The sequence below is a fragment of the Uloborus diversus genome, chromosome 4, assembly GCF_026930045.1.
Source record: "Uloborus diversus isolate 005 chromosome 4, Udiv.v.3.1, whole genome shotgun sequence".
Classification (NCBI taxonomy): domain Eukaryota; kingdom Metazoa; phylum Arthropoda; class Arachnida; order Araneae; family Uloboridae; genus Uloborus; species Uloborus diversus.
The window spans coordinates 165,092,689-165,110,050 of record NC_072734.1 but is presented as its reverse complement, the minus strand read 5'-3'; the positions used below and the strand labels follow the sequence as shown (position 1 = coordinate 165,110,050).

General features: G+C 29.7%; 1 protein-coding gene across 1 annotated transcript; it reads left to right on the top strand.

Annotated features, from left to right (window-relative positions):
• Positions 1–2,704: 2,704 nt before the first annotated feature.
• On the top strand, positions 2,705–15,223 carry LOC129219883 (cysteine/serine-rich nuclear protein 3-like). Its single transcript, XM_054854194.1, has 4 exons — positions 2,705–2,718; positions 4,320–4,390; positions 9,795–10,135; positions 13,235–15,223. The coding sequence occupies exons 3-4, from the start codon at positions 9,817–9,819 to the stop codon at positions 14,770–14,772; spliced, it is 1,857 nt and encodes a 618-aa protein (XP_054710169.1). The 5' UTR covers positions 2,705–2,718; positions 4,320–4,390; positions 9,795–9,816; the 3' UTR covers positions 14,773–15,223.
• The last annotated feature ends 2,139 nt before the right edge of the window (positions 15,224–17,362 follow it).

The following is a 17,362-nucleotide window of genomic DNA, read 5'->3' as shown; positions in this document are numbered from 1 at the left end:
AATAGTATCACAATTTGCTCTGCAATTGTTGCTATCTTTTACTTGTTTCCACTATCAATTCTCTTTATAATTTTTAATCCTTGCTCAATTTGAGATGCACTGAGCATTCTAGGCTGACAAACTGAATATTCAGTTTAGCCAAATACTTTAATATTCAGCAACCAAAACGTAAACAAATTAAAATATTTGAAAATTTTTAAACAAAGCACATAATTTTTATACAATGAATGAAACTTGTAGTTAGTGCCACAGTAAAATCAATTTAAATTGCTACATACTAATATTATCACATTCAAAATAATTTTAATGTGAAAGAAAACACTCAGCCATAAAAAATGAATTTAATTTTAATAATAAACAACTGTTTGTATAAAATTCACATATAAATTAACTATAGAAATATAATTTATATTCAAAAATATCTACTAAATTATTTCAAAAAAAAAAAATGCTAGAGCATTGCATTTTCTGGAAGAATTCTATTCTGTGTAGTTTTGTTCATATTTTTTGGTTCTGAAAATAGTCTTTCAATATAGTAGGTGGGGAGAAATAATATGTTTTTTCCCCCAACAATTAAAAAAAATGAAAGAAAAATAATCTTTTTTGAAGAACTTGATCATGTTTGCTTTCAAGCAATCTTTTATTTATCGAATTTGAAGTATTAGAAAACAGGCGTGTATGTTGATTTTTTAACTATTCATTTAGTGATTAGGTTACTTTACTCTTTGTTACATCCTCAATTGTTAGAAGTAGTTCCTTTGAACACTCTGTTTTGAAATTAAACCTTATAGTTTTTTCATGGTTGAGCAAATATTTTTCATAGATGCCATATTAGTAGTCGTCCCTCGCTACTTCGCGCTTCGACTTTCGCGGCTTCACTACCTCGCGTTTTTTTTTTTTTCGTTTTTCTTTTCTTTTTTCTTTTTCAAATATAGTAATTAGCCTTTTCTATGCGCTTGTATAAAATTTCTCCTACAAAAGAATAACAAAGTGTGTCTTTCAAGTAAGGCAAGCTCTTCTGAGGGGCTATAGTTGTACTAGTTGAGGGAGTGGAGGTAAAAAATCGCCGAAGAAAGTGTAGCGAATCACTATTTCATTTTAACCCTTAAACACTAGAACTGGAAAGTATATATCACTAGAGGATAAATAAATCTGTATCAACAGGGTACTAGTTTTTTAAGTTGTATGCGCAATATCTTTAATGAAGATAAATGCAGAAGAAGGGGGGCACATACGGTCACTAACTGGCAATTAATTCTTCATTGAACAAGTTAAGCTAATTTCATAGATTAATAGTTAGTGTGTAAGAAATGCATGTGTGTGTGTAGTTTTATTTCGCAATAATAACTATGTGATATTTATTACATCTAATATATCTCATTTTCTCATATTTTGTGTAATATATTAAATAATGCAAATGTAATGGTGGCTAAGGGTGCTATTTCATGTCTAGAGGGCTCAAACTATGTTAAAAACCTATTTAAATTGTCCTAAGTAAGTTTATGCACTTTAGTTAGGAAAATATTCGGTTTATAATTACAGAATCCTACTTTGCAGAATTTCAGTTATCACGGTAAAGCCTGGAACGAATTAACCGCGATAAACAAGGGTTGACTATATATGAAAAACTGCAATTTTTACTTTGTTCTTTATTTCACTTCTCAAGAGTAACATTAATACTACAAAAAAAAAAAAAAAAAGATTTCTTGAAGCAAAATGGGCCATTTTACAGTATTTTGTCCAAATGTAGAGTTCACAACATGATGATATTTTTGCCATAACTAATTTACTGTTTGATTAGCAAATTTTTTTATTTTGAGTTTATGTGCTGGTAGGAATCTCAAAATAAAATTTTTTATGCTAATCAAACTACAAATTAAATAGTTATGGCAAAAAAAAGTCATGTTGTGAACTCGACATTTGGACAAAATGCTGTGAAATGGTTGAAATATCACTTGATTTTAACCAAGCTGATTTATATCAACAAACCATGGTCTATATTTCGCTATTTTCATGATTCTGTAGCAATTTTATTGAGAAAAGATATATTATACAATTAGGATAGTTCAAACAGCAGTTGATATTAATTCAGTAAGAAAAAATCATATTTTAAACTGGAAAAACCAAATACATTTTTCATTCATAATTTAAAATTTTCTTTTAATTCTAATTAATTTCAAAATTAAAAAGAAAAAAAGAAATGTTTTTAAAAATAATTGGCTAATAATGTGATAACCAATTAGTTAATTTATAAAAATTAAACATTTTTAATTAATATTTGAAAATTAATTATTGCTTATTTTAAGTATTTTTTATCATTCATATAAACTTATTAGTTCCAATCAATGTGCAATTGGTGAGCATTAACTTCTGTGAGCTTCAGCTCTTCAGAAAATAATTAAAAGAAAAACATAAAAAAAAAAACCCACAGACATTTTAAACACAGATTTGACTGAGCCATGTGTTCTAGATGCATTAGACTGCAGTGTCCCTCTTGCCCTCACTACCCACTTACCCTGCTGCAGTGGAAGAATCCATTGATTTAGCAGGTACTGAAGGAAAAGCATAGTAGCAGAGAAGCCTGATCAATAGTTGTTGCTAGCTGAACTCCCCTTTAGCATTCAGCTCTTGTACCTGGATTTTATATTCATTTTCAGTGGGTCTTTCCATTTATTTTCATTTGCTATTTGGTACTCTCCATTATGTATAACAAACATGGTAAGTTTTTAAAAATTTTTTGAAGATATATTTTTTTTTTTTAAGTTTTATGTTTGACAGAAAATTTTACATGATAAAATTTTTACATTGAAATCAAGAATTGTAAAATTGCAGTGATGGAATGTTGAGTTTTACTTCCTTTATTATTAGTGTTTTTTTTTCTGAAGTTAAGATTTTTATATGTTTTCATTCTAAAAAGGTTTTATTATTATTGTTATTTATTTATTTATTTGAGATATTTTTGAATAAGTAATGGTCTTTTAAAATAAAATTAGCTTGTTTTTTCCGTCATAAATTATGATTTTGATTGCACTTCTTGAACACTTTATTTGCTTGTATTTAATTTTCTGTACTTAATGAATGAAGAGTAAATAGCTTTTTGATGGTTTTGTTATAAGAATTTAGCATATAATCCAATAGTTTGGAATCTTAACTTTCACTTATTCTGTTAAATGGGATGTAGGGCTCTTTTTTTTTTCTTTTCAGAATTTAATAACGATTATATATTTTACTAATTTAATCCTTTCAGGTTCAAATTTTATATTTTTTGTTTAAAAAATTCTTCTTAATCAAGCATATGTGTTATATTTCTTTAAAAAGCTCACTTCTTATTTTAATAAATTCAGACATTTTGATTGGGAGTTAAATTATGTACTAATAGTAGGACAGGGCCTCTTAGAGAACATTTTAACTGTTCTATTTTATGTAATTATTGTAATTTTGGCCGAATTTATAGAACTTTGTAAGCTTTGTGATGCAAGGAATGGTGATTTGGCTGAATACTGAACATTCGGCTATTCAATTGCTGAATAGTTAACTTGTTTTTGTCTAAAAACAATGCACGAGTTGCATTTAAAGCATAATTTTGCATGGTTAGTAATTCAATATACATTACAAATGATTGAAAAAATGATTTGGAGATTTTTTTTTCAAAAAAATCCTAACAGTTCAAACTTTAAAACTATTCGACCAGAAAATTACTAAAAATAAGCCTTTTTGAAACAGTTTGTGGAGATAAGAGTTCTATATTTAAGCTATAAAAAGCATTTCTTCTATTGCAGTCTCAAATTCGTAAAGTCAAAAAATGAGGTAAAAAATATGAATAATAGTAATTGAGGTTGGTCCAATGTGCTTCTAGATTTATCAACTCCCAACTCTTCCAAACAATTTTTGATTAGTGTTCAAGTAAAAAGCTTGTATGTTCTATTTTGCATAATTTTCATTGGATATCTGCTATCTGTATTGTTTCGTAAAAGTTTTTTATTTTCACTTTAAAAATAAATATTTGGGCGACTCTCAAAAAAATGCCCGTGCTTAACACTAATTTTTTAAAAAATTTTCCAGCTAACCAAAGCTTTCAAAAAATAATGCTTTTGGGGAATAATACATTCTTTAATATACTATCAAAGCATAACAGTTAATCCCATATTTAATTAATAGTTACTTGAATAAAATAAAAAATTAAACATTACGCACAGGACATTTTTTCAAGAATCGCCCATTTAATTAGTAAATTTTATACTTAAATGATTAACCACTTTTTGAATTTTTTTTTCTCAGTATATGATAAAAAAAAACTCAGACCTTTTCATTCTTATTAGGTTCCAGTAATTATGTTCTGACTTGGTTTCTTAAGAACGGCTAATCAAATCCATCTGTAGTTGCTATTGAGGTAATTATAATTTTACTTATATTATTGTTATAATCTTCCAATTTTGAATTATATGAACATAAACATACTATGAGGAGAGTGGTAGATTTGCAGTATCATTAGTATTAGGTCTTACAAGCTGTGCAGACATTTTATTTATACTTATGCTCAGAGTCTGAGTGCTGTAAGGTTCTCTGCTACTGTTATCCAGGGCCGGTAATTTTTAGGAGTGCCTAGTAGGGCTGAGAGATGCATCGATGCATCTCCAAAAACTGGTGTACATCCTACATCGTTAAACCATTTTAGAATCTTTCTCTAAACTGATGCATCGATACGGCTCCGATGTACACACACCGGTCCAGTGTTGCTGCCGTTTTAAGCTCTAAAGTTTTCACACTAATGTTAATTCGCAGTGTGCCAATCCAATCTGGTTTTACAATGAAGGTGTGAAGAGTTAGACCTTCATTTCTCGCAAAACATGTAAGAATTGCAGGTCTTCTTAGTTATAGACAAAATATATGTTGATGAACTAGTAAGTTTATCATATAATCGCTTGCCAGAAAAAAGGCAAAATTTAAAGAGAAAATAGCAACATAAAATACAACATGTATTTTGGTGTTACAAGAAGTGGAGTTCCTAGCACAGGTGTCACATGGGTTGGTAAATCGTCTTGTCACATACTCCTACCCCCCCCCCCTCAAAAAAAAAATTATAAATGTTTTATGTAAATATGAAATTTATATAAATTTCAGAAACAACTTGGTTCTCTTTTTGTGGCATAACAAAAGTTTGGAAGACATATCAGCGGCAAATCCATTTCATGCAAAATTTGTCCTAGATGATATATGTAACATCCTTCTCTCCCTGTAATATTGGGCACTTTATTTTTGTTAAATTTGTTAGATCAAATATAATTTCAGATAATATTGGTGGAGATTTTCAGTATTAAAGTATTAATATTTTTTATAAACTATGAAATCCTCTGTGAGTGTCACCCAGTGTAACCCCTCTCTCCCGCTACTGATTACAAGGAAACTTTTTTCAATGTAAGAATATGTGAGCTTTTGAATGGAATGCAATTACTTACATCTTTTTGCATTGAAAAAACAGGCTCATTATAATCTCAAAACTTGTTTTCCATATTTTTCATTAACTTGCGCTTTTAGCATTGCTTTATAACATGATAAATTTCTTTCTGGTGCTGAAATCTGTTAATTCGTATGGTGTGATCTATAATTTTAAACTTAAACAAACAAGTTTAGTTTAAAAAAAAACCTTCCACATTGTGATGCATTGCTACATCGCGATGTAAGGTTGGAGATGCATCACAAGTTAGAAATTTCTACATTGCCCAGCCCTAGTGCCTAGTAAATGAATTCATTAAATAATGCCAATTTTCATTTTTTCCAAATAATGTTGCTCAAATATAAAATGTTTAAGTTGCTTTCATACATTATAGTTGTTGGGAGAAAGCCCATCATTGCTTTCTTCTCTTTCTTCTTTGGAGTGCACTTTTTGGTTTTGAGTGCATTACTAAAGCTTACAGAAGTGCTCCAACATTGCATTCAGGCTACTCAAGGGGTTTTAGAATATGTAATGTTCTTTCTATTTTTTTTAAATATAATTTACTGGATTTTAAATTTTAGTGATGGTTTTTAAATTGCTCATAAGTTTTACACATTTTCTCACTTGATGAAGGTATGAAAATTGCAACTTTGAATGAGAATACCAATTTATTCTCAGAAAAATATACTCTATTGTGTTCGGAAATGGTAAATCCATTGTTGGCTATATGAGACACACAGTTTTACTTGCTCTTACTTTCTCAGATGATGCTTGTGAAAATATTAATAATCGTTTTATGAGCTGCAAAAGCTGGAAAACATTTGAATGAAGAAAAATTTGCGGGATTCGTAATTCTGCGGGATTGCGAGCAAAATCCCGCGGGACAAATCCCACTAAACACCTTGCAGGATTTGGGATTGGAAACCCTATCACATAAGTTTATTATACCTATAAAAAACACAAAACAAAACAATGTTAACTTGGTTCATTTTAGCAATGCAGTTGATAATTTCAAAATTATTACTTAATATATACATTAGATTCTTTTTTAATTCTATATTTAAGAGAACTTTGTTCTATGGTTCAACAGTTTATAGATACTTTATTACAACTATAAGTCTTTGGGACTGCTTGAAAATAGTTTAGTATAAATACTTGTAGTTCTATGGATTGTTTTTTCTTTCCTTAATTACTTTTTCTGAAATTTTAAATATTTCTGTTGCGTGATTACAGTATTCACAAAGATTTCGGTTTTTAAAAGAAGATATAGAGTGGAAATTATTTTTCTGAAAAATAATTTTTCTCGGATTCAAATGTATTAGCATCAGTTTTTAAAGAAACTTTTGTTTTTTGTTGTAAAATGTTGCAGAAAAAGAAAGTGATAGGTGAAAGGAAAAAGTAGTGGGTTATAGCACATTATTTTTACTCCTTTTCAGTAAACTGATTTGATATATTTTACTTAAAAAGGTTCAAAAGTACTCGATTTTTAGAAGAGTTTGGTACATTTTGCAGAATTTGGAGGGGAAAATGGAATCTATAAGAGTTGGAAATTTAAAAGATTGATGAAATTTTCCTGTCTTCTGTCTCCAAAAATGGACATTCAGGAATGGAAAGTAATTGTGGATGTATGCTGAATGGAGGTAAATTTAGTTTAAGTGTGTGGGAATATGCTTTTTTGAGTTTATCAGTATATTTTTTTTTTTTTCAAAATTTTTATATTTTTCTGAAAAGGCTGGGCAAGTTAATTTATTCTTCTTGATTCTTGAGTGGCTTGATGAGGAATAAAAGGAGATACTCATCATTATCAGTGTCTTCTGCAATTCCTGTCCACCATTACATTACCAGTTTGAAACACTATTTTTATTTTTTCCCATAGTTTTTTATTGTTGTCATTAGTAATTTTTTGCCCTGAGCATAAGTGCTAGATTTAAAGGTTTTGAACAGACTATAATAGTAGGGGAAGTCTAGGCTTTTTGAACCATAGCGCATGTTAGACTGGTCTCAATAAATTTAATACTATTATTTTTTAAAATTTTAATTTATGACCAACAAATAGCACCTATAGTCCTGCAAATCCTAAACTGAAATCACATAGCACAGTTATATTAAACAAATTTTAATTTCAGAAACAAAATTTATTGTTATTTTGGCAGTGCTTAGTAAGTCAAAAGTTAAATAGTTTTTATGAAAAATGGAACAATAAATTAAATTTTTCTCCCAAAGTAAATTTGTAGTTTTTTTTTCTTTTGTTTGACCTTAAAAAAAAATATGACAGCATTTTTTCAGATTAAAACCAGTGGTACGCTGGCTCACTTTTAGAAAACCCACGAAACGAAAAAAAAAAAAAGATTTTTAGAAGAAGTAGAAAATGCAAAATGTTAGCAATAGAAAGAAGTGAAATTGATGAAGACACAAGTTGTGCTGATTTTTTAGAAAATGTTGATTGTTCAGGCATAAATACCGCAAAAATAGAAGTTGGACAATTTAATTTTTGGTTTAATTTAATAATGTTTAAAGTTTGTTTTTTCTAAACACGAAACAACATGAGTTTGTTACAATGTTCGAGAATATTAATCAATATTATAACAGAAGTTGTGTTTGTTACGCAGACTAAAGTACACCAGGCTCAGGGCACTTCACAAAGTAGAGTTAAAAAATATATATATATAGAAAAGTTAATGAATTGATTAAAAAAAAAAAATGGGGAATCTGGGATTAAGAGAAATATTTAATGAAACTCGTGGTACTTCGCAGTGATCAAACTGCTCATTGAATTTTTCGATGAGGTAAAAAATGAGTAGTAGAAAAGCAGACCAACATGCCCCAACTTCCCCTACCATGTCATCAGAGTGTAAATATGTTACTATACTTAATGTAGATTATCATGAAATGTAAGACATAATAAAATTCAAGAAATATTTGTATTAAGCTATGTGCATAGTTTCGGTATCAAAAAGTTTTAAAGTAATAATACATTAGTTTTTGTGTGGTGAGAGGAGTTAGGGGGTGCTATTTCATTGTTGTCAAAAAGTGTCTTTTACACGGTTCGCCGACATATACATCACGATATATTTCCAATATTTATTTTGAAAATATCACAATATTTTCGATATTTATTTTTTCAACTACGGTATTTTCAACATAAAAAGTATATTAATCATAGTAAAATTGTTCATTTATTATTAAAAATGACCAAAAAATTATGTACTATATTTTTATGATGTATTAATACATTATTAATATAATAAAGTAATATAATACTCCTATTTTACTTGTATTTTATATTCATAAAATTATAATGTAATGCAACAATTTTAATTCATATTAAAAGTGCCTAATTAAATATTTAACATTGCTCAGAAAAAAGAAAATGTCTTATGACTGCGCACTGGCTAATGTATATATTTTATTTCCGAATCATATAACTGAAAAAGTAGCTAACAGAAGAAAAATGAATAAAACAGCTAATGCTAAATAACTACATTAAAATTGATAGAAATTCAAAATGAAATATTAGATATAAATAATGAAAGAAGCCTTAATTTTAAGTATACATATTGTAATTATAATATAAGAAAATAAAGGGTGATTTGAGGATGCATTTACTATTTGGAAGACTAGTTTGTGCTAATATGCCGGCTGGTGGGGTTAGGCGCTGGCCTTCTACGCCTGGGAACCCAGGTTCTGACCTGGGAGGCCAGTCGGTGGATTATCGAGATGCAGAAAATCTTCAACTCTATATCATATGATTATGCGGCATGTAAAAGATTCCTTGGGTATTTGTTTGGCTTAGGATATCCCTTGGCTAAATTAAATTCCTAGTGCAATTTCACATCAAATGAGAGCCCAGGTGCCTCCATCTGGTGGAAACTGGGCATCAAAAACATTACTGTGTCATGCATCAGAGCCTTAATGGTGACACACGAAAGACTGATGCATTGTTGGGGAGCGCACTAGGTCTGATTATGGCCCAGACGCCTCTTGAGGTGGGTCTCTTATACAGCCCCATTTGAAAGAAAAAAAAAAGTTTGTGCTAATTGAAAATATCGGATATATATCAAAATATCTGATATATATCAAAATATCTGATATATATCAAAATATCCAATGTGTATTAAAATACCGGATATTTTCGAAAATATCATGATATTTTTGGACCCTGGTCTTTTACCATTTACATTTTCTCAATTTTGTGAACTTTTTTTTGTTTTTAGAATGCACATTGAAGGGTCAGGGCTCAAACATGCCTCTTGATAATGGCTACTTATTTTAACCTTAAGTATTGATTTTGCTTTTGTGCCCTGCAGTTTCTTATTTTAACCTTTGAACATTTGTTAATTGTAATTTTATCGTATTTTAGCATTGAATGAATTTCTGACGCCATGCCAAAGCACAAGTTAGAAGAATGTTCTGCCACTGATACAAGTGATGCATATGCGGAGGAATGTGGCCTAGACAGCTTTCCTAGCAGCAGTGATGTTGACAGAGATGATACAAGTAACAGTAGCATTAAATCGGAAGTCAGTTCTGAAGTTCCTACAACCAGCACAAGTCAGGCTGCTGAAGAAACATCTGATGGAGATGAGCCTCCCAAAAAGAAACCAAAGAAGAAATCTGTTTGTTTTGCTAATGTTACAGTTTATTACTTTCCTCGAACTCAAGGATTTACATGTGTGCCTAGTCAAGGCGGCTCCACTCTTGGTAAGCTCGACCAAAAAAGTACTTTCCATTATTGAAAGGGAAATTGCTTTTTTTCTTTTTTGCTGATTTTGTATATGTATCTAAGCTTCTTATACAATCTTTTTTAATGAGTTGAAAATTCTAATACATTTATTGGCAATTTATATATTTTCTTGAAAAATTGAATCATCATTTTAAAAGTTTGATATTTAATTAGCAAATTGATGTTTTTAATGTTCAATCAAAATGATATTTCTTGTTATTGACCTTTTTCTTGCTGTTCGGGGGCATATTTCCAAGAACTTACTGGAAAAAACCCATAACTTTTTTTAGGATTAATTTGTCCCGGGGCAAGTGCTCTTCCAAAAACAGATCAAAAGCTGTTAAGGGGTATAAAGAACCTTAACCTTCAATATTTTCGGTTTTTCTCGAAAAAATATATGTTATGCATAATTAAATTCTGAACAATTTGATACCTTATTTATTACCATACGCAAAAAACTTTTCAAGTTATCGTGAAAATGCGTAAACTTCCCCATAGAGATTTATGTTTACAGCAGCTGCTTAAGCCTCTTTTTCTCAGGTGCCCGTTTCTCGTTTTTGCATGATATCGTAAAAAGTTTCTTACATATTTCCATAAAACTTTTTATCATGTTTGTCTGATTTATTTTTATGATCTGAACCTAAATTTTAACTAAAAATGAAAGTTAATATTAAAAAAAAATATTTTCACCCAAAATTTTGGAAAATTTTGACATTAACTTATAAAATTTCAAAAAAAAAAAAAAAAAAAAAAAAAATAATAATAATTAAAAGAAATAAATAAATTTTGGTTTAGGTAAAAATAAACCAGACAAACATGCACAAAAATTTTTACCGAAATAAATAAGAAACTTTCCGAGATACTATGCACGCAAAACGAGAAACCCGAGAAAACGCAACCTGTAAAAAAGAGTATTAAACAGCTGCTGTTAACATAAATCTCTTTCAGTAAAGTATACGCATTTTTTCGATAACTTGAAAAGTTTTTTGCTTATGGTAATAAATAAGGTATCAAATTGTTCAGAATTAAATTAGGCATAACATATATTTTTTCCAGAAAGTCGAACATTTTAAAGGTTAAGGGTCCTTAGACCCCTTAAGTTCTGATGAACTCAGCTTCAGCATACGCCGCAATAGAAACAATCGAAATCGCTCACCTGGTTTCGACAAACACATGCATTTATACTTTTCTGATGACTCTTCGCTCATCCCCCTCAAGTCTATGATCATTAGCCGTGGTGTCCCTGACACGCTATAGCCCATCAAAGACATGGGATGCGTGAAAAGGACCCAATTTTTGGAACATAACATGTCCCAAGTGTATTCGCTACTTCCCCTGAGGATGTTTTCCCCAAAGTTCCTGAAAATCAAAACTAAAGTGGAAGGGAGTTAATTTTTCTCCTAAGAAAGAATTCTTTAGCTATATTACCCTACCCCAAAAGTCACAATTACTTTTTTAAAAGTTAAGAAAATCTCAAAATAAGAAAAACAACGTCAAAAAGGAAAATTGCAGTTTGCTTTTTGACGTTATTTCTTATTTTACTTTTTAGCACAAAGGTATTAACTTAAGAAAACTTAACTAAACTTAAAGGTTAACTTAGATAAGGTAAACTCTAAAGGTAACTTAAAAAAATCTTATTGTAATGTATTCAGACCATTAGTTTAATGATAGTAAACAAAATTTCAGCATATTTCATTGTAATAATTGGTTTTGTATGAATTTTTAAATAAAAACACTAAACTAAGAAAATCACACGGTCTTGTATGTATGTATGTATGCAAAAGGAGAGCCAGGGAAAACACTTCTCCCTTTTTTTGAACGTCCTACTGAACAGGTTAAAGCAGTGGTGCCTAACTTTTAGTCTGCGGGCCATATATGGCCCACAAAGCAGATTTGTGTGGCCCATTGTTTTTTTTAATGTTACAAATTGAAAACAATGCTCTGTAACTTTCCGAAACTGCTGCAAACCGTCGACAATCTGGCAGTAACCCCCGCCAAGTAGCAGTCAATCAAATCATTTTTTCACTGAAGTTATTATTTTTTTCCTGCACGTTGGTTTCCTAGGCACAGACGATTTGGGAAAATTTTGCATATTGGTTTCTGGAAAAAAATAAACTTCTCATTAATAAAAATCATCAAAAAGTATCGATAATTCTTGATTTGAAATTTTCTGTTTTGCATGTCCTTCTATGTTATCTAGGAAAAAGTTTAAAAAAATTTATATGTGTTCAGGATCGCAAGATTCGTTTTAATATGAGGTGGGCTGCCTGGATGGCCAACATTTTATTAAAGCATGGTTTTTATATAGCACAGAATCAATTTTCCTTTTATTTTAATTAAATAATAATAAGAACAACTTCACATTAAAACTTTAGCATCAGCTTTTAATTTTAAATTTAGTTCTTCAGCCTTTTCAAAACATTTTGGGTTAGCATTGTTAGTTTTTTTTAAAATTGTTGTTATTATTATTTTAAAATCAGACTAGTCAGTGCAAAATCTATAAAAGTGATTAAAACAGATTAAAAAGGTTAGGTTAATTGCTAAGTTACTAAACTGCCAAGTCTGAAAGAATAGGTTCTTATTGTTTTAAAATCAGACTTTATATATTTAAAAAATCTTTTAATTGAAAGTGAATTTTTATTGGTTTTACTCTCACATGTAGTTTTTTCCTATTTGTTCTTGGTGTTAAAATCATGTTTAGTGGTGCTACATTGTTACTGCGTTCTTTCCCAATCAGTTTTAATAGAAAAACTAATCTGTCACAAAGTCACCCCACATTGTGGGCTGAATTTATGACAGTTGTTACTATTTATAAATGAATCATTAATTGATATTTAATTTGTGCTTATATGTTATTACATAACTAAAGAATGTAGCTAAACTTAGTTTTAAATATGTCTGAGAGTGAATCATTTTTGTCTGGTTTAAATTTAAAAAAAAAAAAATAAATAAATGAATAAAAAAAAAGTGTCCTGCTTCCAGTATACTATTTGTCATATTTTGTTGATTATTATGGTTATTACACTTTACCATTTATTATCATTATGTTTGATTTTAAATTTCCGTATATTTCATAGGAATGGATCAGAAGCACAGCCAAATGAAAATGTTTTCCATTCTTGAACATGCAGAAGAGCAAAAGAGAGTTCACAAGGAGTTAATAAATCATCAACGTCGTTTAGCAAAGTATCAGTCATCAACATCTGATTCGGATGACAGCGAAGATATAAGTGACGTTTCGGATTCAGAACTAGAAGCAGATAGTTGCTATTTCCTTCAGCCAGTTCCTATACGGCAAAGAAGAGCTCTGTTACGCGCATCGGGTGTGCAGAAAATAGATTCTCTGGAAAAAGAGGAATGTCGAGACATAAGGTCGTCACGTGAGTTCTGTGGTTGTGAATGCAAGATATACTGTGATCCAGATTCTTGTACTTGTAGTCAGGCTGACATTAAATGTCAGGTTGATCGTTTCTCTTTTCCTTGCGGCTGTAGTCGGGATGGTTGTGGGAACAATGCAGGACGCATCGAGTTTAACCCACTTAGAGTACGTACTCATTTCATTCATACTTTAATGAGACTCGAGTTGGAGAAGAAACAGGAACAGCAGTTGGCTGTTAAATCCGAGTCTAGCAATTTTTCCATTTCATCTCTTTCATCATGCGATACATGTAGTTCACTTTCGCCAACATCTACAGCATTTACCTCATGTGTTCCATCTCCGTCGTATTTAACAATGAATTCTACCTCTGCCGTTGAAACTAATAGTTGTATTGTTAGTAATCCTCTCAAGGAACAAGTTTCTGCATTTATGGCTATCAGCGAGTCTGAGAAAAAGACTCCTGAAATATACTCATCACCTTTTAGCCCCCAAGAAAGTTCTTACTCTGAAAATTCCGACTATTCGAGCGATGACGTTGATTCGGATGTCGAAACTTCATCCAGTAATTCGCCTCTTCAGCGATCACTTCAGCCATCTTTAACTGATAGTGTTACTCAAACTAATGATGACGCATCTAAATTTTTAAGCCATTTTAACAAACCTGGTACGACTAACAGTGACTTGACTATGCGGTGTTATTATTCCGGGGATAGTAATTTTTCACCATTGGTACAACAAGATAATCATTTTTGTAATCGTAGTTCTGGAGCACAATTTTCTAACGGACATTCATTGAATTCTTTAGATCAGACTGATTTTCGTGATTCCCTTCCTAGGCAAGATGGTTTTGCAGAGCAGCATGTGCATTCTAATTTGAAAGAACAGGCACATGATTATGACCGCCAATCAGTTGAAAATAAACCTGTAGACGTTGTTAACGAAGAAGAACATTCTTATACTGACTTAAGTTCCGTTATACCTGGGACCAAAATGGAGCTTTTCAATGGACTTCTCAGTTCTAAAGTTCAGGATGTTACTGCCATAAAGCCTGTCAACTTGGAATCTGAAAAGGTTTTTAATAACCTTAATGGTTTAGAAACATGTCCGCTTACTTTAGGAAGAGACGCTCAAAAATGCTGTATTTCTAATCGCATTGAAAATGAAAGAAGTGATGAACCAGGTGAAAATCTAGGAGAAATTATAAAGAAAACAATTGTTGAGACTGTTTCTGCATGATGGTAAATCGTATTAGCTCCTTGAACTCTTATAAAACAAAATGTATTAATTTATTTTTTGACTTGTTATTTTTATTTTTTTTATTTAAATTAAAGGAGCACACAATTTATACATATACATATTTAAGATTTAACACCAATAGCAAAACATTTATGGTTCAAAACATAAGTTATTTTAAAAGATAAATAAAAAAAAAAAAAAAACTATGCATACTGTTAGTTACCTCTTACAAATGTTAGCAAAATGGGTTGGGGGTTTACAAGGGCCCCTGTTTAGTGAATTATAGCTTAACATTTTGAGCTGTTAAACTGAAGTAAAAAAATTAAATAAATAATGAGAACAATTAGAAATCATTCTGCTTCAAGTTAAATTCTAAATTCAGAGAGATGTATGCCTACATCATACTACTATAAAAATAGCAGGGTTGGGTTTTTCGCCGGCAAAAAGGTATTTTTGCCGGGACAGTGGAAAAAACCATGGCAAAAATGGAAAACACCGGCAAAAACCTAATTACAAATAAAGTAGCATTATAATGTTAATAAAGAAATAGTGACAATATAATATAAATAATGCACTTTAATATTTTAGTTATGTCTCTCCATGTTACTTCTAATTTATAAGGTGAAAAATAAATAAAAAACAAATGTTGGGATTGCAAAACTTAAGATTTTAAATGTTAGCTAAAACAATTTTTTCAGAATGAGCCAATTCCTTCAATGCTAAAACAAAGAATGTTTACTTAAGCTTAGTAAATTAATTAAAAAATTGAATTCTAATTATATATATTTAATTAATCACTTTTTTTTTTATCCCACTAAGATTTTTAAGTTATTTAATTATAACAGAATATTTACGTGAATATAGAAAAATATTAACTTTTCCTCACTAAAGAAATAATGCATTTTTTCTCACTTACTGGGAAAATGGATAGCCAAGAGAAGAATTTAAAAAGAAGAAAAAAAAGCTGATCAATATGTGCATTCCCCATTCTCTCTACTTTTTAGTGATACTAGCTCACTCTACAGAAAATGGCAAAGCCTTTTATCAAAATCTTTTCATGCTTTTACTTTTATATAAAAGGAAAAAAACTGCCTGTAAGTTGTTAACACAAAATCTATTTTTGCCACTTTGGCAAAAACTGGCAATAACCTATTTTTGCCGGGCGGTAAAAACCATGGTTTTTTTCCATGGTTTTTCCGCCTCCGGCAAAAACTTGCCAACCCTGAAAAATAGAATGAAAAATATTTTTTTCTACTAAAGTTTTGAAACCTAAGTTGATCAATTAACAAGTCTAATCTGGTTCTACATAGAGGTTGAGGATTCAGCTGTGGACCATAGTTTCCACAAAATATCATTATAATAATTAAATAGTTAATTTACATTTATTTTTAAATAATTTCATATGCTAAAAAGTTTTTCATTTTATTATGTATTTATATTTTTAGAATTATTATATATTTAGATAAAAAAAATTAATCATCTGCAGATTTAAATCAAAATCTTTTGATATATTTTTTTACTCATTAATATTTTCTAGTTTATTAAAAACTTCCTTCTGAGAGTATATTCTGATGAAAATATTTTATTAGAAATCTTATTACCATAGTTCAAATGCTATGCATTTAATTGAAACTAAATTTGTTCAATTAAGTAAAATGTTTTTGTTTAACAGAATATGAAGTATGACGTACTATGATTATTGATGAATCTGTTGTATAAATACAAGAATTTTCTAACAGTGTAACGATTACAAAAGAGAGTGCTTATTTTACTCTACATGATGTACCAAACCTTTAAAAAATATATTAGCCTCATATTTTTGTTTTTGTTTATCTTGAATTAAATTGTGTACTCCTTTATGTTATGAATTGTTTTTGCATCTAAAAACTACATTTGCACAAGTTTAATTATTTTTTTTTATGCACAATTTATTTTATGTTATGCAAAGCTTCTTGTAATAAATTACTTTTTTTTTAAATCTATTTTTTTCTGAATGTGATTTATGTACTTTGAAAATCACATGATGTTTTTCTACTATGCATTTTTTAATACACAAAAAAACATTATTATAGGTTTATTCTAATTATTTTTAGACTTACATTTGTAAAAGTATATTGTGAAACATAATTTATTGTTTTATTAATATCGCTTATTTACTTGGCTTCCTTGTTAAATATGTCAAAAGGAATTTTACTACTAAATGTGGTTCATGTATTGTGTGTACAGTTCCCTAAATTAAATCTTTTCAATATTATAATTTATATAGACTAGTTACTTTTTCACAAACAAAACATTTAGATTAAAATTACATAGAATATAGAAATTGTTATTGGTGTAAAAAAAAACTTTTAACGATAAAAAATTGCTTAAAAGCAGCTGCCACTGATTTATTAGTTTGAATAAGTGTGAAATTATATGAATTAATATGATTTTTCTTATCCAAGATGAAATGGTGCAAGAAATTGAATTTTCCCTAAAGTTTAGGTTTCTGTCTTTCACTTTAGTCTTTTTGTGTAAGACCAAAATTGGAAAACGTTAACTCTCGCCAGTGATTCACCTAAAATATTCGGTCTTTTGCCGTTGTCTTTGG